Source organism: Cynara cardunculus (genome assembly GCF_001531365.2).
Source record: "Cynara cardunculus var. scolymus isolate 2C chromosome LG 4, CcrdV1, whole genome shotgun sequence".
Lineage (NCBI taxonomy): Eukaryota > Viridiplantae > Streptophyta > Magnoliopsida > Asterales > Asteraceae > Cynara > Cynara cardunculus.
Window position 1 is genome coordinate 15,699,621 of NC_037531.1, and position 20,858 is coordinate 15,720,478.

The window sequence follows — 20,858 nt, forward strand, 5'->3', positions numbered from 1 at the left end:
AACTACCTCTTTTTATGAAATTCATAGTAATAGATATGTCCTACCAAGACATAATTTATGACTTGCTATCCTTTCGACCTGATCTTAGGCTCTGACTCACCTTCCATGGAGAATAGTGGCAACAATGATAACAACAGGTCAGTGGTTGTAGGGCGAGGCGGGGTGGGGGTGGGTGGCAAAGGTGGTAGTTGTGAGGATGATATTAGTGTCATGATGGTCGTATGGTGGCATTGGGGTTGTAGCTATGACGACAAAAGTAATGGCATAGTGGTCGGTAAGTTGGGCGGGTAGTAGGGTGGTAGTTGTAACGAAAAAAGTGGTTGCATGGTGGTCGTGTGGTGAGGGTGGGCATGGGGTGGGATGATAACGACTATAATGACTTGGTGGTCGGTGATGGGTTGGGGGTAGGGTGGATGGCTGTTATAAATGTAACCTTGAGAAATTGAGGGATGCTTGATGTAAACTCACCAATTTATGTGGAGTTCTAATGACAGAACTTGAAAGTTAGAGGGTCTAAAAGTAAAAAACGTAACCAATTCTTTTGTTTTTATAGTGTTCGAGAAGGAAATGTCAGGCAAAATAAGCCCCACCCCCACCGCCATGGCTTCGACGGAGCAGCCTCCAAAGAAGCGAAAACCGTTCGAACCGCCGCAACCAGTAGCAGTACCAGTATCAGCAGAGCCAGAACCACCGTCTCCTAAAACGACAGCCAATCCACCTGCTACAACCCTATCTCAGGAAGAAATTGCCCGAAAGCGGAGAAATCAAGAAGAGATTAGGAACTTCTACGAGTCTTACAAGCGACTTAAGTACTGTATTGGTCAGAAGGATGCTCATCTCATGCCTGAACTTGAACAGGCTTATCTCTCCCTAATCACCGCCTCCAGAGGTGAACATTTCTTATAATTTTCTAGTATATGATCTATAAACCCTAAAATTAATCGTTAAGGTGATTCAAATGAAACTATGCAAGTAATTTATTGTATGAGCGTTACAAAGATTTATCCAAAATTGGAGTAGTTATGACTACATGCAATCTTTGCGTGATATCTGTCTATTTGATTGCATACGATTTGCTGTGAGATAGGTAATGACTCTTCTGTTCCAAAAAAGTAATATTTTTTTTGCAAACCTAGTATTACCCAAGTGCACCGACATACCACCAACATTATTCATTTTCCTGTACTTATATGAGGTTTATGCAGTTAACCAGTTTCTGTCTGTAAGTTTTCAAGGTAGCAATTTTGAAGTGGAAGATTACGCAGTTATGTAGCTCTTTATTTGGGGCAGGGGGAGTAATAACGTTCTTTGGGGGATTTATGCCATGGAATTACTTTCTTTTCCTAGATGGCCAGATATACGCTATCCTTGTAGGTACTCGAGGCTTCTGAAGGTAACCCATTGTATTTATTTTTGAGGATAGAACCCTTTGAAGAGATATTAGGGAGTGTATAAAAAATAGAGATTATAACCGGCGCATAAAGACAACAAATGATATAGACAAATGTCATGAGAAGCCTAAACTAATATGATTCCTGTAACAATCCTCCTTATGTTGGAGTATAGATGTCAATCATTCCCAACTTTGTGCATGTGAAGTCTATTTGAGTCTTCCATAGGGGTCATTGGATAACTAAAATATGATCCTTGTAAGATGACAGTTAACCTCATACAAGCAAGACCCTCTCCGCAAAATCTTTTTGCAAGCCCGGGGTCTTGACGGGAACATTTCTACCGATTGGGGTAGAAGAAATGTTTGGAAACATTGTACCCTTCCCAGACCCTACTCCATGTGGGATTTTCTGGGTTTGTTTTGGTTTGGTTTTAGACATTCTTGATATTCAACTGATCTAGAGGCAGGTGATGATGAATAGCAGTACGGGCAATACAGATATGGATGCTACACATCTTCACCATTGGTTAGAAAGTCTCCTCGTAATCAATGCCATAAGCATGTGAATATCCTTTGGAAGCTATAGAGTTTTTGCATGGCGTTTATCTTTCTATTATCGAGTTTGAGTCAATAATGAGCTTGATACACACTTCGTTCAAGGAGACTTTTCTATGTCATTCATTATCAGAGTTTTGTGATTATACATGTGGTTTGATGGAGTGTACTGTTTTAATGAGGCAGCTATGTCTGTAAGAAAGTAAGGATCATATGTTTTTGATCGTATTGAACATACTGAGGTAGATTATGACGTCGTTTCGTGAGAAGTGTGAACCTCCTGCTACCAAACCGTGGCACATTCTGGAGACTAGGTTGCTGATACCTTGATGAACTTTCTTCTTAGAGCTCAAAAAGGATTCTGCATATGACAGGTCGTGCATGTGATATTTATGCTGCATCTCGAGGAGTGTTTGAGTTATAGGATACATATGTAGTGTTGTTTTTATTACTGTATAGGATTTTATATTTTTGGCCGATTATGCATTATTATATATTTTCATTTTTCTTACATTATGATATACTGTTCCCTTTTTATGGCCCATGTTTTACAATAACAAGACTCAACCAAAAGGTTATCAATGCCATTAGATGGTTAAGTGATACTGTTAAACAAATATATTGTATTTTGAGTATTATTTTTATCTTCTCCATGTCATTAATAGTCCTGAAACAGGTTGTACGAGTGTTCAACGTCTTGTAGCAGAGTTTGTCCCTAAATATGCATCATATTGTCCAACTGCTCTTGAAGCAGCAGCAAAAGTTTGTATCAATATACATAACTGGAGCATGTCAATTATAAACAGAGCCGAGGATGCTGATGGTTTTTCATTTGAAACTGCTAGAGCCTGTATATTTGGTCTAGCTACCATCTGTCAGGCTGCTTCATCGGAAACACCAACATCCTCTGTTATTCAAGGCATCTGTTCAGCGGTATTTCTGAATGTTCTGAGCTTCTTCATTTCTTCGGTTGAGGGACAGGGAATCTTCCAGATTGTAAATAAGGATGTTACAAAGATATATGATTCGCCAAAGATCTTTGCCGAGCTCAAACAGAAGTTTTCTGATGAAGAGGAGGCAGCATCTGTCAAATTGTCCAAGTGTCGTGCATTATGTATTCTCTGGATATTCTTTACCTGTCCCAGAAATTCACTTGCAGCTTGCTTTGAGCTCTGCAGTTCCAATTCAACAAGTGCTGTTTCTAATGGAGGACAGTATTTTCTTAATCAGGTGACAGCCAGACTTGACCCCTGTGATGTCGTTTATCCTTTAACTGGTAACAGTGATGGAGTTAAATTAATAGGTTCTGTGGAAAGCAGCAGTGAAGTCAAGGATGTTACCTGTGATGGGAAAGTTTCAATGGACAGCAATCTTCCTCAAGATGCATATTATGGGTCTAAAAGCTGCTTATTGGGTCTGGTAAGAACTTCTGTGGATATAACAACACAATAGACTTGTTAGAGTTCATTCATCTATTTTCAACGTAGGGATCCACTTTGACATTATCAACTGCTGAGTAGTCTTTTTCTAGTCCACATTAATGCTTAGAAATTCATAGAACCTCTTCAGGTTACTTGGGTTCCTGTTCCTATCCTTTCTGTTGTTTGGGTTACCCCAAGTGATGTCTTTATAGAAGTATAAACAACAGTTTCTTCCCTTCTGCATCTCTCTGTGTTAGATATGTTCTTGGTATGGTGTGTAGTCTGGATCATGGCATGATTTTTGTAAGTTTGTCTGACAATGTCATGTTCTGTTTAGTTCTTTCTTCCAGTTTTACTGCTCCGTTATGCTACTATTTTTCTGAAGAGGATCCTGTTCATCTTTTTTTTCTTCAACAACGTGTGGAGGACCTTGAGGCAGTAACTTCAGGATGAAACTTGCTTGGTCACTGCATTCTTAAGTAGAGTACTAGTTATTCTCTTTGAAATTATCGAGAAGAAACCCAAATTGGAGTTGCCTGGTTTAGAAAGAAAAAAAGGAGAAAAGATAACCAACTGGACCCTTAATTCATAAACGTTAAGCGCAGTCCCTTGGATTGCTCCTGTTCTATTACTGTTTTTCTAATCAACCTTTTGAAGGAGATACGATCACAAAGGTACCTTTGTCACTCAGTTAACCTTTTAATATTTCTACATAATTATGAATTTAGGCGGCTTTCAGAAAAGTACTCGTATTTATAGGATATTATAAATTCAGTAGCTTATTTTATGGCATACTATGCATGTTTATTTCCACATCTTGTGTAACTCATGAGTTGAGTGGAGTTGCAAGTACCTAGTTACAAAAGCAAGAATCGAGTTTCGTACCTTTGTCAGGACTGTTGTTTTGAATGTTTTTTCAGTGATGATCATGCTCTTTCTCCTATCTACAAATTTCTTGCTACAAGTGGAGCCCAAGGACTGTATCATGACACTGGTTGACATTGTTAGCTGTCCATTTGGTTATGTTTGTTTGATTCATGTTCTTATAGGTCTATGTGAAATTGATAGTTGTCAACTTTCACTCGTAGAACTGTCTTGTAGATGTTATGAGATCCCATAGATATGGAACAAAAATTGGTATGGCACCGCACAATATTCACCATGATAGGTTGATGATCATGCTCTACCTCCAACCTACAAATTTCTTGCTACAAGTGTAGCCCAAGGACTGCATCATGACACTTATCGATTTTTTAGCTGCCCATTCATGTTATCCATGTGACATTGATAGTTGTCAACTTTCATTCGGTAACTGTGTCTTGGAGATGTCATGAGAGCCTATGGATATGAAACAAAAATTGGTACGGTACCAGACAATATGGATGGTTTGTTCAAGTAAACCTGATATTCACCATGATAGGATCTTATATCTCAGTTGTGAAACACATTTAGCAAAGCTTCATCACTTCTTTTTGTTTATCACATGTCAATCATCATCATCTTCTTCAGGGTTGATATGCAATTCCTTCTTTTCCTGAGTGATATTTTGTTACTATCGAAACTGTTTCATCGAATTGTTTCCTTAATTTTGTACATTGATCAACTTCTAAATATTGTTGCCTATATGGTTTTGATGTATTTGTCTAGTCAGATTTGTGCAGGTAGAAGGGTTTTGTTAACATACATACATCTATTTACTATCAATTTGTGGTTTACCTTGCTGACGTGTAAATAATCATTACAGACCTTTATGTATAGGTACAAGACTAGAGCTCAATTAGTTGACTCAAACTTGAAGAACACTTGAGTTCGAATTAAAGTTCAAGTTCATATTGTTTCCGGGTCATCTAACTAACTCATTAAATTATGTAGATTAAACTCAGACACCATTTCCTGTCCAGGTTTGATAGTCAATTCAGCTCGACTTGATTAGTTTTTAGTTGACTAGGGTTTATATTCGCCAACACTCGGGCTCATTTACTACTATAATTTCTGGTGATTACTTGCATGAAAAGGAAAAACTTGTTCATTGAAGGAATCATAATATCATATGATGAGAAAACTAATAGGTTCCATTTTCAATTATGTTTTGGAGGCATGTTCTTATTGTTCGAGTCCACATATTAGCTTCAATCTATGCCCATTTATCACTTCTGTTCTATTTCCACCCATTTCATGCCCTTACTGGGTTCTTAATGATTACCGTGTTTTTCCTTTTTCTGAGCAGGTTCTTGATAAGGATCCATCCCTGAGACCATGGATATTCTCAAGGGTTAAAAGTATTAGTAAATCAGCTTCACCTAACGTTGTGTCTGATATCACCTCTGCTTTGGAGAGAATATTTAAGTCATTCACAGAACAGGTGAAGGCAGAGGACAAACAAGTAGACAGCGATGGGGATGATATCAGTCCATCCAAATTTATCCATAGGCAGTTTTCGGTTCCTAGGACCTCTAATCAGCACAGAGCTTCGGAAGTTTCTGTTAGAGAAGGATCATATCCCAGTGATGCTGTCGACCAACTTTCAGGTCTGCATCCGGAACACCATGGCTCAATAACATCTGAAACAGATTTACGGTCTAACACAAGTTCCAATAATAGTGGGGGCCCAAGATCTATGGACCTAGACTCTGTGGATCACCGGGAGTTGTCTCGTGCTAGTTCATCAACGCCCAGGGACCTATCAAATAATCTAACGCCATCTGCTATGCCAGAAACATCATTGGACTTGGGAGGTAATTTATTGAATGGAAGAAATCATAGTGCCAATACAGAGATTCACTCTTCAAGACTGGAAAATGATGTACCTGCCTTGAATGCCTCTAGTAGTGGTGTGAATAGTACTTTTGAATCACCTAAACATCATTTGCCTTCTCCATATCCCTCAGCAGGTCAACCCAGTTGGCACTTTGATGGGGATCGAGCTGCAATGGATGTTTATTCAGCTTCGAGACATCTTTGGTTGGGCTCATTAGGTCCTGAGGCATCTGAGGCACATGTAAAGTTTCAATTCGAAAGGTTTGGTCCCATAGATAATTTTTTTTGCCTTCCGTTTAAAGGATTTGCAGTGATTGAATACAAACACATTATGGATGCAATAAAGGCTAGGGAAATTATGAGGGGACGTTCTCCTTGGGGTGCTTGCCTCCTCATAAAGTTCTTAGATATAGGGCTAGGCACAAGAGGTGATATGAACGGTGTGGCTGTTGGTTCTAGTTGCCATGTATATGTTGGAAACATTCAAAGCCAATCAGATAAGGATGAGATACTGTATGAACTAAGAAAGACACTTTTCAAGGGCCCACTTGCTGTTAATGATCTTATGAGTGAAGGTGCATTCTTGATGGAATTTGGGACTCCTGAAGAAGCTGCCACAGTAATGGCACATCTTAGACAGTATCGCAAGGAAAAAAAGGATTTTCTTCAGACGTCAGCTGTTGGTCCGGTGAATTCTATGATGCCAGTAGATAGATCAAGTCATGGATCTACTTCTCTGCATGTTGACTTAAGGAACAACAATCTCGGAAATGGTACTGCTAGTTCACCTCATGCTCAAACTGTTGTTGGATTCAGGTATGTGAATATTTCTAATTAGTTTCTGTTTTCCATGCGCTGTCGCTTAGTTATGTATGCTCGGATTTAGGTTTGCAATGCTTACCTTGTTTTCCTTTTTGCTGCTATCAACCAGTATAATCCAGATGACTAATATATAAGCATATTATAGAGATCTTGCATGAAAAGACATCAGACTCTTTGTTACAACTTATGTGGTCATTTTGTTTATAGTTTGTTTATCGACAACTGGCAAGTAAGACTACCTTGTTTACAAGAATGGAAATTGCTAACGGGGTGACCCATAAAAGAAATTTACATGCTAGATAAGATAAAATCATTGCTTGCTTGGTCTTCTTTATATTTCGTGATATTTTTTATTATCTTTCGTTAAGGAAACTATATTATTAACAAGAATGAGAATTGCCAATGATTGGTCCGTATTGTAATATGAACATATCAGCTGTTGGAATTGGGATAGCAATCAGAAGCACCACTATGTATTTGAAAAGAAGATGGAGAGGACCAGAAGAGATATAGAGTAATAGAGGAGAGAAGTCAGGTGAGGAAGAGAAAATTGGAGGGAAGATCTCATCAGTATATCCTATAGTTTTAGTTAGATGTGGAAGCCTGCTATTTTATTGTCCGAGTTTCTTAACAGCAAGAGAACATAAAGTAAACAGAAGTAACAGAACTGCACTCTTGATTCTTATCCATTAAGTTACACTCTTCAGTTTTACGAGTTCTTTGCTCATGTCATGGGCTTAAAGCTACAAAAATACATATGGAAGAATAATGTTGTAGCTGATTAAATAAAAAACATGGACTTGAGAATTATACGAAAATAAATAAATTAGATATTATAAAAACTTACACAAAATAGTTGATTAAACTTCTTGTATTAGCATAAAATGTTTTAATTGAGAAGCTTCTCCACTTGGAGAATTTTCTATTTTTTTTTCACAAGAAGATAAACTGATTGTTTAGTTGAGAGTCCTAGCAATAATAAAGTGTATTCATTTTTCACATAACCCTTGTTTAGTGTTTATTTCCATCTTTTTTGGTTTATTTATTCTCTTACAATTTTTTTTTTGATTTGCTGTTTGTTTAGACGAGTATGAGTTTTGAGTTTCCATATTTTTAATAATGGTTCTGTGGGAGGACCTTGGATTGGTTGTACGCTACATTTAATTACTTGAATACTTGATTTGTTCAGATTACAAAGCATTTCCTCTAATATATCTATTCTAGTTATGACCCTTAAATGTTTGTCTTGAAGAATAAAGGTTTTCTGCAAAAGCAATGAGATTGAAAACAAGATGTTTGATGATCGCTTGCCATTGGTTACTTGTTGAAAACTTGAAATAAAAGAATTAAGAAAATTTAATAGTCATACTGAAAAATCTTGTTGATCGCCTATCGAATGTTGATCGAGTCATTCATTGGAAGTTTATTCTGTTTTATCTTTATAGTTATCAGCACAATGTTGTCAAAACTTAAGATGGTATGCAAGACCCATCCGTCCAATCGAACTGTTGATATTTGTCCAGAACATCAATGTGTAGCAAATGACTCGCTCTGCACCACCATGTTGGAATGCATAGGGTTGCGTTCAGGATTTTGTAACCCTACTAAACTTACATTGCTATATCATGATTTGATCTTGATTAAATGTATAAAATACATGTGGAGTAAAAAAGTGATGCATTTGAGCAATAATTTGACTTTTGTTGAAGTCATGATGAGTGTCAAAATTGAAATTTTGTTTATATGCCGGCGACCATGTTCGGTTCATTCCATAAGTTGCACAAGAGCTGAGTTTTGTTTATTCCTTTTCATTCAGTGTGCAGGGTTTGACGGTCATTAACTTTTGATTATTTATGCCTGGTCCATCCTAATGTTAAAATTTTTAGTTTTATATATGGCATCACTATCTCATGTTTGTCTATGGTGTTCATGAACCCCATCATGAGATGCTTATGGCCATTTGTTTGAGCAGTCATTGTGGGAAGCACAACACTAACACCATGGAGCTAACTTCTCCAAGAATTAATATGGTAAATCAAGGAGCTGCAATGCAAAGTGGATACCCATTCCAATCAAACTGGAGGAGCTTTGGAGGGCAAGCAATGCTTGATACTGGAACAAGAAAAGGTGATACATATGATGCTAGGATGGTGATGGATCCTTCTCAAGCAGGTTCTATTCAATAACCGAGGACTTACAAAATGGATCCTTTTGGAGAAGACTTATTCTCATGTTTGTTGTGGTTCTTTTTTGGTGAACTCTTAGGTGGTCATATCTCCTCCGGTGCTCCCGAACAAAATTGGACTTACAGGAAACCAGAAAGTGTACCACATTCAACACCTGGGAGCATGGCATGCATATCTGCACCAATACATGGGCATAATTTTGCACCGTCACAGACGATGCAGGCATCTTCATTCATGAGACCTGTGTATTATCCTCCAAATAGTTCATGGGATGGACGTGGGATGATTCATCATGCGCCTATAAATCCCATTTCATCAGGAGGGATGCATAGCAATCTTCATAATAGTGCTGTAGCACCTCCTTTCTTACCTGCTTCTGTGACTCCACTTGCTCAGATACAAGGGAATCCATTGCCACAGCACGATCAGATGTTTTATGTGCCGCCCCCCTTGACCACCATGCCTGCTCCTCAGCCTGACTTGGTACCTCCATTACCTCCTCAGTTGAACATGCCACCTCCATTACCTCAGCGGAACATGCCACCTCCATTACCTCCTCAGCTAAACATGCCACCTCCATTACCTCCTCATCCGAGCTTGCCTCCTCCATTACCTATGCATCCTGAATTGCTTCCTCCATTGCCTCCATCTCCACCTCCTTTGCTCGAGTCTCAGCCACCTCCTCCACCACCACCTATTGAATCTTTAATGTTGGGAAGTGGTGGATACTGGCAGGGAGCCTTGAGTAAAAGTGGGGTTCACTATTCTACAGTACATGCACGTAAACTGCATTCAGATGCCTGCAACTATACAGATAATATCTCAGAGCCTGCAGAGTACTGTTTTTTTTTCTTTCTATATGAACTCTTTCAGGAACTTGCAAATAATGCTAGTTTCTGATGATTTATGTTGCTGGTTTGCAGATGGCCCACTAAACTAGATATAACAAAGCGGACTGATTTTAGACATGTGATGTCAACATTTTCTAGCACCCCACCACATAAAGTGAGTTTCTAAGCACACTTTACCCCCCCTCCCCTAGAAAAGTCTCCTCTTCATCCTCTCTCTTAGACTTGTTCTTGTTCATAATGAATGTTTGCTTGTTTTGCTATCTCAAACTTTCTTTTCTGAACATAAGAGCTAATTGGCATTTTATTGTCATGTGAAATATCGGTATAATTCTTTTGGTTAGAATGGAGCAAGAGGCAGCGTTGCAAACTGGAAAATGGATCAATCATAAAATCTGTTTGGTAGATAGTTATCTTCCAGACGTGGATATGAATCTTTTCTACTTGATAGTGTCGTCTGAGTTGTTTTATTGAAGTTGAATGAATGCAAAGAGATGTATCCAAATTTCAAAGTTTTATATTGCTTTTTCCTGTACTTTCTGCCATTATTATATTACTTGACTGGTTTGAGTATTGTTCTCTCTTTCCCCCATGCCCCCCTGTGGTGACATGGGGTGATAAAAGGAAAGAGAGGGATGGGTTCTGTTCTGCAGCTGGATGTTTGTTATTTTTGGGTTGTGCACCAGATTTTAAAGAGTAGAATTTGTTGATTATTTTCTCTATATGTTTCCAAATGCAGGAAAAGCATTCTTCAATTCATCTTATTTCTCTATTTATGTTGACATTATTTTGTGGTATGACCCTAACACATCCTTAAAACATTTGTTAAGGTAATATTTTTTCCAACTATGATACATGGCATTAATGATGTATAATAATGAAGCATTTTGGTGAATGTGGATGGGCTGAAAATCAGACTAATTGGGTTTTCGTTGGTTAATACTTTGATGCAATGCCTGGAAATTGTTTATATGAACCATAGAAGTAGGGATGGAATGCATTCTATTAGTAAGTTCTCTAAACCGACCATATTAGATGGTCTTGGTGATGTAAACTATGGTCTTTCCACTCTTGTGTTTAAAGCCATATCACTAGAGATTCCACTGATGTCTACTTATTTGTTACCAATCTAGGTTACCTTTGGTTTGAGCCCTTCCCCCACAACAAAAAATGGTGGTTGCTACGTTTTTACCAATAAACACCCATGGAATGGCACTCGTTTGCAGGTTTTAGTAGAAGGAAATAATATCAATGAAAGTATGAAAATATTATGCATTGTCATTTAGCTAATGTATAAATGGTTGGATTTGTTTTTCATCTTATATGGGAAGGGTTTGTGAATCAACTAGTAGGATAGTTATTTTTTAGATTCTATGGAGAGAATTATCTAGTTGCAAAAGTTGGAATTTAGACTAGAATAAACTAGGTCATCCCTAAGATAAACAAACCAGACAGACTAAGGATGGAAACACTTCCATGAGCGGGCTTGGTTTTGTGGGAGGTAAATTTGGCCAGGAAGGTGCTGCATCACAACAGGGACATGAGTTGGAGCAGCGGAAGGTGTGCGACTGTAGGACTAGAGCAAAAATTAGAAGGGATGGAGTGGGGTGTTAGGTCTGATCATGGATATGATTTCTCCTTGAAGAGGACATGTGAGGGGCCAAAAGTTGATGGGAGTGAGGCTCATTCATTCTTTTGGGGATCAAAATACTATGGATTAGTGCATAGATTTGGGGATTCTGAGATAATGTAGCAAATGCCTTAGAGAGATGCTAGTTTGGTTTGTGGTGGGCATGGCCTGCATAGGAGAACTCCTGTTCATGGGTTAAGATCACTTAGAAAGATTTCAGTGAAGAAAATGTGCGTCACACGGTTTTGGAGAAAATATTATACTTCAGAATGCCTTCTAAGCTTACAATTGTGCCTAACAAAGGACATCATTATTTTTGGCAGGTTTGGTAAAAAAAATTCGAAGTTCAAAATTGAGCCTTAAATAATGAATTTACTACCTAAGATAGAGTGTAATTGAAGATATTCCCCATTTTACACTATTTACATTAGAAAAATACCAAAATCTTGAAGAATGAGGGAATCTTTGAAGTTGGATCCCCAGGTGTGCGGGGTTTGAAATTGTTTCATGGGTTGGTCACAAGCCTGTATTATTGGCATCAGAAGTTATGGCCTCTTCAATTTCACATTTTTTCTATGCTTCTCATGTTCCCATTGTTCCTATAATTGAGTTATTTATTCCTCCTCAATTAAGCATTATGGTAAAGCCTCATTTGCAGCTGATAGAGTAAGCTCTGTAAGTACACAACGCAGTCATTGCAACAGACAGGTTTAATTTTCATAATGGATTCATTTATGGAGCAAACAACTAAGTGCTTTTCAGGGGAAAGAGACTCTAAACCTACGTGATACTTCTTCCTTGTGCATACAATGTTTCTCTTACATGATTTAGTACAATATTGGATGCAAAGTGACTCACATTTCAGGAATCGTATGACCATTTTGTGGCATATGTGATGGTGTAGAATCATTGGAAGTGCATTATGTGCAAGATAATCTTTTATGAGATGTTGGAGACACATGCTTGAGTCCCTTTAGCAAAAATAGGGGGAACATGGAATGGGCTACCCTAAAGGGGTAATTACAGTGGTTTTGTTGGCTGTATTAGGTTTCTTGGGTATTTGTAAGAAACGAGTTACCAGTAGTGTCATCATGTGATCTAAAGATGGATGGTTGGGAATAATAACAGACTGACTTTGGCATTGCGTGAATATACCTGAGTGATCGGAGACATTGGTGCTATATTGGTTGAGATTCTTGTGACATCTATGAAGAGGGTGGTACCAAAATTGGGTACATTAGAGTAGAGGTACCAGTTGGAGCGGATAACAACCAGTCTGACTAAACGGAGTAGCAAACGAAGGCACATTTGTGTGGTTTCTTGTGGATGGAGGTTATAGATACAACCAAAAGACACCTAAAAATTGTTGGAACATGAAAGAAGCAGGGGATGCTTTCATTCAATAGATAGTCGTTAAAAGCAAGCTACTAGATTAGTGTCACCCCAGAACTGGTAAGCAATATGGCAATGAATAAGTTGGGTGTGAGCCACATCGTGTATATTTCGATCTTCAGGTTTAGTGATGTCATTCTACTCAGGTAGGTGGATAAACACGATGTGATTCATCCAAGATCCCGTATTTAGGTTTACAAAAAGCAAAATTGGTTTGATTAAATCTCATCTCATTATTGGCTTAACTTTAACTTCAGACTACAAGGCTCAGTTTACCTCTATGTATGCTGAGTTGAGCACTTTTACTTGGGATCAACTAAGCCTTCATTGAAAACAGTTGGGGGTAGGTGATGAAATCCGATTTCAAAGTGGAAGGAGTAGTAGTTAGGGAATGGGAGAGAAAGAGCACTCACAACACAGGGAGTGCGGAGTAATTTAGATACAAGAAGTATTTTACAAAAATGGGTTGCTGATTTTGTAGGCCAAAATCCAATTTAGATGGCTTGGATATGCATATGCATTCCTTGATGCTGCCCTATGTAAATACGTATCTGTCGTTATTTTTTACTACCCAATGTTATGAATGAGGCTAGATGATTTTTTTCTGTGGAGATTGCCGACACAAGAGATGTGATGTAAACTAGCTATATTTACCTATAACAGCAATATTTCATCCTCCTATTAGGAAATATTAGTTATATCTGAAATGACCCAAAGTGGAATGATTTTCTTTCTTTTTGAATTCTCAAATTTAAAAGCAACAGAGTCGGAGGATCTGCGGTTGCTTTGGCTACTCGTAGCTCCGACATGAAGTTGTCCTTGGTTATTTTCTGCATAAAGGCACCCCTCATTTTGAAGTGGCTCATTGATGCATCCCAGATGCCTATAATGAATATGAAAAATACTATCTCAAGCTATGGGTTTGAGTTCAAGTTTTTTTTTTTTTTTTGGGGGGGGGGGAGCATCAACATGCACTTCTTTAGGGTGGAAATAGCTCTTTACTAAAGTCGGCCCAGCAGATTAGCTAATTGTATCTGTGACCAGGAAGGGCAAGGGAAAGATTCCCATGATACTGTTGCAACAAAAAACTATTTGATCTGATTCAGAGGAAAGAAAAGTGAATCCCATTAATGAGTTGGTGAACCGACGGCAAGGCCTTGCCGTCGTATTTGGCTAATCGGCTTTGTATGTGCGAGTTATATGACTATTAAATTTATTCTAGATTTATTACGTTAGCTTCACGATTTAAGAAATTTGCATAGTGATTCTTGTCTCTTGAGTAAATTCATGAACCGATAACTATGATAGGTTTTACAAATTGGACAGTAGATAGATGTGTTGTTGATAAGTGATTGCAGAGTGGATTTAAGTTCTAAAGCACTTTAATATGATGACATGTGACGGTATTATATTTATGTAATATCCAAGCAGCTAGAACTGCTCATTTATATTATTCATGGTGAATTTACTATAATTATATTTTGCATACTTTCTCACGATATTAAAGCTTGGACGGAGTAAGAATAACGTCATTGCATTGTTGCATGTGATGCAGAGAGAAGTATGTCAGCTGTTCCCAACTTCTGCTGGTGACCATAAAGGCGTAAGTTTTCTTGTCCTTGTTATGTTCTTATGTTTATAGTATATAAAAGCAATACCATCCTTGATAATGGGGAAAAATCTCACGGGCATGAATGTGGGCATGTTAAGTTATCTGTCTTAGCCCTGAAGTTTATTTGTTTATTTAGTTTCTTTGCATTAACTGAAAATCCAAGCTGAATCAAGTGGCCATGTGCGATTTTAACCTGTCCGGTAGGGTTCTTTTTTAGTGTCCTCGTGGTTCTGATCATGTTTTTTGTACTTCTTTTACCAGTCGAATTATCTTCAGCTCCAATCACTAATTGCTGTTTAAGAATTTAAGCAAATGTGCTAATTCGTTTTAGTAGCGTCTTCCTTGTTGATGGACCAACAGAAGAATCACTTTATTTTTATTTTGTATCATCTGTAAATCACATTCACATCACTTGTAACTTACCATCTTCGCTGTAGAAAACTCTGCGTCAGTAGATTCTGTATCTTAATGCAACGTGTTCCTTTGCCTCCACTCTATATACTCGACAAACTCAAGGTTTGGGTAACATGCCAGTCTGATTTGGGTAGAATCAATTTGATTTTGATGTAGACCGTTGCTTTTTGTTATTTCGGCTAGGGTTTGGGATGACAGGTCTATGGTCAATCAGCTGTAGAAAATAACTTGATTGGATGGTCGACCCATTTAGTCCTGTTGGATGCATCTTAAGCTGCTTAGAAGGGAACTATGTGGATTGTTCGGATGATATGACATATAGTGCTGTTTTGATATTTATGCCAAATAATAAATGTATAGTTGGAAGCAAATTATGGATACTTGATGATATCTCTTAAACAGAACATCACAACTTATCTATAAAAGTAACTCCCTCCATCCCAAAACAGTTGGCAACAATGAAAAAAGCACTGTTTTAGAAATGTGTAATTTTTTGAACGGTTACTATGTAATCATGTATTAGATTTGTATATTGGTGATTGTAGTTTTTGTTTTAGTACGTATTTAAGGTTGTTTTTTTGATCTGGATGCATTCACTAGTTGCACGCCATGAATGCATGGTTCTTGTCACATGATTGTAATTATTGTCGTCGTATTTTTTGCAGTTTCAAGATTTTATATCGTATTTGAAGCAGAGGGAGTGCGCAGGCGTGATAAAGATCCCAGCTACGAAAAGTGTGTGGGCAAGACTAGTGTTCATTCTTCCTTACTCCAATGAGATATGTTCTCATCTCTGTGTTGCCCCTGACACAGTAGACTGCCTGATTGCTCTTGTGCTGCCTAAAGAAACAAATTTTGAATGGGTATAATATAACCGAAGATTGGGGGCAAAATAGTAATTTCATACACAACCAACTGGTGTATGCATGTTGTACATAATTAGTATGAGAAAAAGTAGAAGAGATGTTAACTTTAGGTAGGCAGGAGTAGCATTTATTCTAAATCTGTTGCATATCTGGTTTTCCTTTGAAATGTATTTCAACAAGGTTAACTTCAGCTTTATTGCATATGGAAGTTGTGCAACATCTTACCAAACGGTCATTGGTCTAGTGGTACTTAGGTTATTAGGGTTCAATTGCGTGTGAATATTTGTCGTATGTAAATGTTCTATACTTGAAGAAAATGTTGTGAAACATCGTGGTTTTGGAATGATGTACGCATTCTTGTTTGGATTTTGCACCGCATGCGTCCAACACTTGTGAAAGTAAAGGGACGTTTACCTAAATGTTTATCCGGTAAGTGCTTAACATTAGGAGTCCTCACTATATTTTATTTTATTGTGTAAGATTGTGATACATCAAAACGTATCATATACAACAATTTACCTGGTAAGCACTTATCCGGGTAAAAGTCATCACCCTCACTTACCGGGTAAGACTCTTCATCCTTATTATCACTTTTGTTGGGCAAGATTCTTGGTCCTTACCATGTTTATCTGGTGAGCAAAAATTGCCCGGTAAGTACTTACAGGTTAAACGTTTAGTAAACCGCCCTAAATCAACTTGATTGTGTTTTCATATCGAGTCTATTTTTGAAATGAAAAGAGATTGTCAAATTTTGTAACGATGGTGCTTTAAGTCGATTACTCGTGCTGTCCAGATCTAAATTGACATACATTTTTTTGAAGAAGTCGAACTGATCATAAATTTACATAATTCATTCGACCAAGAAAACCAGTGGTGGTTTTGTAGTCGATTTATTTGATAAAAAAACAAGTCTAAGTTTGTGTTTAAATAAATTTATGGGACAAATGTAATCAACAATCAGAGTGGCGCAGCGGAAGCGTGGTGGGCCCATAACCCACAGGTCCCAGGATCGAAACCTGGCTCTGATAAGAGTGGCTTCCGTCGGTTAATTTTTAATTTTTAAACCCCTAATGATACGGCGTCGTTTTTTCCATCAGTTTCTTTAAAACCCATAGGAATTCTACTATTGACACAAACATATTTAATTGTATTTATTAAAAAAAAATGTGTTTTTCGGATCAACAAATTGGAAAAAGGAATCGATTTTCACACATTTATCTAAAAATAATTATATTTTATCTTCAAATTAAACAAGTAGAGAGTATCAAAATTTTGGATTGAGGTTTCACTTTTATTACAGACTAGTTGTGTATCCGTGCAATACGGTGGACAGCCGTGAATTTTAACGATATTAAAGTTTTATTGGTTTTATTAGAGAAGATTTAACGATGATATAAATTACTCTTGGTCTTTACATATTAATACATTTTGAATAAATAAGAGTTATGGTCTAATTACAATTTATCGATGAAAAAAATTGTATGACAATTTAAAATCCAATACATTTAAACGACTCCACAAATGTGTTCGATTTATACCAAGAGCAAAAAATCAAGAGAGCGAGACTGAGAGTTCTAGAGCAATTGGATGAGAGATGAATGGGAAAACTTTTAATAAATCATAGTGAATATCAATTTGAATTTCACCTTGGGGGATAAGGAGAAGACATAGAGGGATGAGAAGGTGAAGACATGAGTCAAATGTGTCAAAAGTATATTGGAAACATGAAAAGAAAAAGTAATAATATGCATTGGTAACTTGTACTATATATTATTTTAATTACAGATTAAGAGATTTCAAGACTAAATGCATAAAGTAGTAGTACTTAATGCATTATGAGTTATTTTTAAGACTTTGTACATAAATGTATAGTACTGTGTGCATTAAAAATTGTTTTTAAGACTTTTGAAAAATCTGGTTTATAAGAATAATATAGATTAAGTACTTTGTTCTAACTCCCTTAACTTGAGTTATGTTAAATGAGAGATATTTTAATACTTTTATCTTTTTATCATATTTCCTGTTAAAAAATAAGATAATATTATTTACTGCTACCTATTTATTATTATTATTATATAGAATATAATACAAACTAGAAACCCCCACCTTATCCGACCACATTTTTTCTCTGAAAAGACCGTCTCTCCGACCACATTCCTTCTTCAGTCATCTGTTCTGGTCACTTACTACCCTTCTTCAACTACACACACCAAGATATATTTTCATACTAAATCAACCCAAATCTAAACAAAATCACCAAAATCAATCCAAATCTAGATTTAACCATCAAAATCAACCTGAATCCAAATTTAATCAGTAAAATCAATCCAATTCCCCAAATCGAACATAAATTATAAAAACTTTTCCATTTTTAGCATATATTTATTCTTTAATGATCTTTCAACCAAGATACTAAACAAAACTGGAATCTTGATATTCTAGATACAGAAGCTTGGGATCCGGAAACAAAAAAGAGGGAAGAAAGATCTAGGTTCATATTAATGATTCTTGATGCTTCGAACGGGATTTCAGAAACAAAAAACCCTAATGATTCTTGATGCTTCGATCGATCATTAAAACACGTGGACCAACTATGGCTATGGTTGACTGATCACTAGAAATGGTCCTTGGTCTTTTATTTTTCTTTATGTATAAAGGTTGAAAATATTATGTAGCTAAACACTATGTGAACCAACTAAACTTGTATCCATCAATACCGTAAAAAGAAAAAAATTGGGTACGATTTTAATAATACTTTTTACCTTTTAAATAAACTTATATTGACATGATAACATATGTATATAATAAGATAAACTATAATCTTTTTAGGAAAAATAATGTAAGAGTTTTTCCATATTTAAGGGACTGTTTGTTTACTTTTTAATAGTTTCATTAAGAGGTAACTTCTGAATCGTTAAGAGATGAATCTTGTTTGACAAAAAAGTCCGTTCCATAATGGTTCTAAAACCATCTGAATGATTTTATATCTTGAACCTCTTTGAACCATTCAGTGCCTTGACTACTTTCCGAACAATTACCAAACAACCATATTCCATTTTTGCACTATATCATAAGAGCCTATTAATCATTCTGATCACTTAATCATTCTGTATCAAACCAAACAGCCACTGACTCTTTATAATAAGTTAAAAAGCCAACGCAGAAAATACATTTAAGATGCTCTAAAAAACGAAAAACGTTTATGGAAAAGAATAAAAAAACAATACAAAATGGAAATTGAAAGAATGATAAAAAAAATACAAAATTAGAAGTCACGTGAAACATGTGATTTTATATGAGATAAATAATATAAAGATGTTTGGCGAAAGCCTATCTATAACTTATTTAAAAAGTTGAAATACACTTTAAATATAGGTTCGTTCGTTTAAAAATCAGATTAAATCGTTAAACAATTTAATCCAATTCACAGATAACTCAATTGACTTCAGTCCCTTAACTTTTTATTATTAAGGTTGAAATTAGGTCATACACTACTTAAACAAAACCAACCTGATTTATCAGTCCATAACGTTAGATAATATATAAATTATATGATTATAAACATATTATATACATAACATCTTCAAGAACCTATTAAAAATCAAGTATTAATTTTTTTCTCATGTTAACTATTAAGTGTTTGTTTTTTGTTTTATGTATAGGAGCGAATCTAGTACGTAATAGACAATACTCGTTAATCACCAACGGGAAACATATGTAACAAGAGGATCTTTGAAAGATTATTATGCTTCCGATAGTTACAGTTTCACCTATTATTTTTGTCCATCTACATTATTTAACCATGATTGATTCGTTACATTTTGGTCCTCTACGTGATAACAGTTTCTAGTAGATTACAAGTTTAGTCTGTGTTTTAGAAACGTATCACGTTTTAGTCCAAACAATTATTGGAAAATTGTCAGTTTAGCCTCTTATTTTTTAACAAGTAGTATTTGAATCGTATAGGCCTAATAGAGTTTCAGAAATGATAAATCATATGATGATAAAATATGGAAAGTGATTGAAAACCTGTTTACTTCAAACTACTAATGAACGAATATTGTTATTTTAGCAATGTGTTTGGAGTATTTCCAAAAATAAAAAGTGCATTAATGCTAATGAGAAACAAGTGTTTGCTTAGATAAGCTCTCGACCAATCGATTACACGTCTTTATGACACTGAAAGTAGTGAATTAGTAGAAAATTGGCAAATTTCTTTTGGAAAGAAGGATTCTAGATAGAGTTTTGGTTGTTTCACATAAATTTTATGTGATTTTTTGAGTTGTATAACATATATGATTTCAATATACAACAATATTTATATTCATGTTGTTGGTCTGGTTGGGTAACGACTAACACGGAAAATGTATGTATAAAGGGGTTGAATGCAAACACAAAATGTTTTCACTTTTTTTTTATGTTCTATAAAAACAAAATTGGATCCTTTATGAAATAGATTATAGGACAAAACTTGGATCCTATTTTTTTTATCCTATACATTTCGGATCCTATATACATTTTGGATCTATATATTTTCGTATCCTAATGCATTTCCGAATTCATATCCTTATACAAATATGGGTATGATAAAATTTGATCGTTAATTTGTATTTCAGATTCTAAACATAAATCCTAAAACTTTCGTAAGTGTTAATTTGTCAGATGTATTTGTGTAATCATCAAATCAAATGGTTGAGACCAACACATGTTATAGCTTGATGCATGTGATAATATGTAGGGGTGAGCATAGGCGGGTACCCGCCCTTTTTTACAGGAACCGGAACCAGAACCGGAACCGGCGGTTCCTGAGATATTGGAACCGGAACCGGAACCGGTTAGAGCGGTTCTTAAAWTTTTGGAAYCGGAACCGGAACCGCCGGGAACCGGTTCCGGTTCCGGGTACCCGCTTCCTAAAATATTAAAATTTTGTTATTTAGAAATAAAAAATAAAACGTTGCCAAA

General features: G+C 36.3%; 1 protein-coding gene and 1 non-coding gene across 10 annotated transcripts; both read left to right on the forward strand.

Moving 5' to 3' along the window:
- Positions 1–595: 595 nt before the first annotated feature.
- LOC112511179 lies at positions 596–16,242 on the forward strand. 9 transcript variants are annotated; one of them, XR_003069072.1, is made up of 9 exons: positions 596–889; positions 2,625–3,367; positions 5,597–6,942; positions 8,921–9,120; positions 9,214–9,970; positions 10,058–10,139; positions 10,722–10,812; positions 14,560–14,607; positions 15,696–15,734. XR_003069072.1 is itself a non-coding variant. In XM_025116673.1 (9 exons), exons 1-9 carry the CDS (start codon positions 601–603, stop codon positions 15,897–15,899), a joined length of 3,516 nt encoding a protein of 1,171 aa, XP_024972441.1. In that variant the 5' UTR covers positions 596–600; the 3' UTR covers positions 15,900–16,242. The 9 variants fall into 9 exon arrangements, 8 of the variants coding, with proteins under 8 accessions (XP_024972441.1, XP_024972444.1, XP_024972442.1 ...); XM_025116673.1 differs by lacking the exon at positions 10,722–10,812 and having other exon boundaries at positions 5,597–6,104; positions 6,258–6,942; positions 15,696–16,242; XM_025116676.1 differs by lacking the exon at positions 10,722–10,812 and having other exon boundaries at positions 2,625–2,710; positions 2,930–3,367; positions 15,696–16,242.
- Positions 16,243–16,852: 610 nt separating this feature from the next.
- On the forward strand, positions 16,853–16,924 carry TRNAM-CAU. Its single transcript has one exon. It is a non-coding gene; the product is annotated as a tRNA-Met (tRNA).
- Positions 16,925–20,858: the final 3,934 nt, after the last annotated feature.

Coding starts and splice junctions, on each gene's coding strand:
- LOC112511179 (XM_025116672.1), top strand. CDS start 601: ATGGCTTCGACGGAGCAGCCTCCAAAGAAGCGAAAACCGTTCGAACCG. Junction 9,121..9,213: donor GATGGATCCTTCTCAAGCAG/GTTCTATTCAAT, acceptor GTGAACTCTTAG/GTGGTCATATCTCCTCCGGT. Junction 14,608..15,695: donor CTGCTGGTGACCATAAAGGC/GTAAGTTTTCTT, acceptor TATTTTTTGCAG/TTTCAAGATTTTATATCGTA.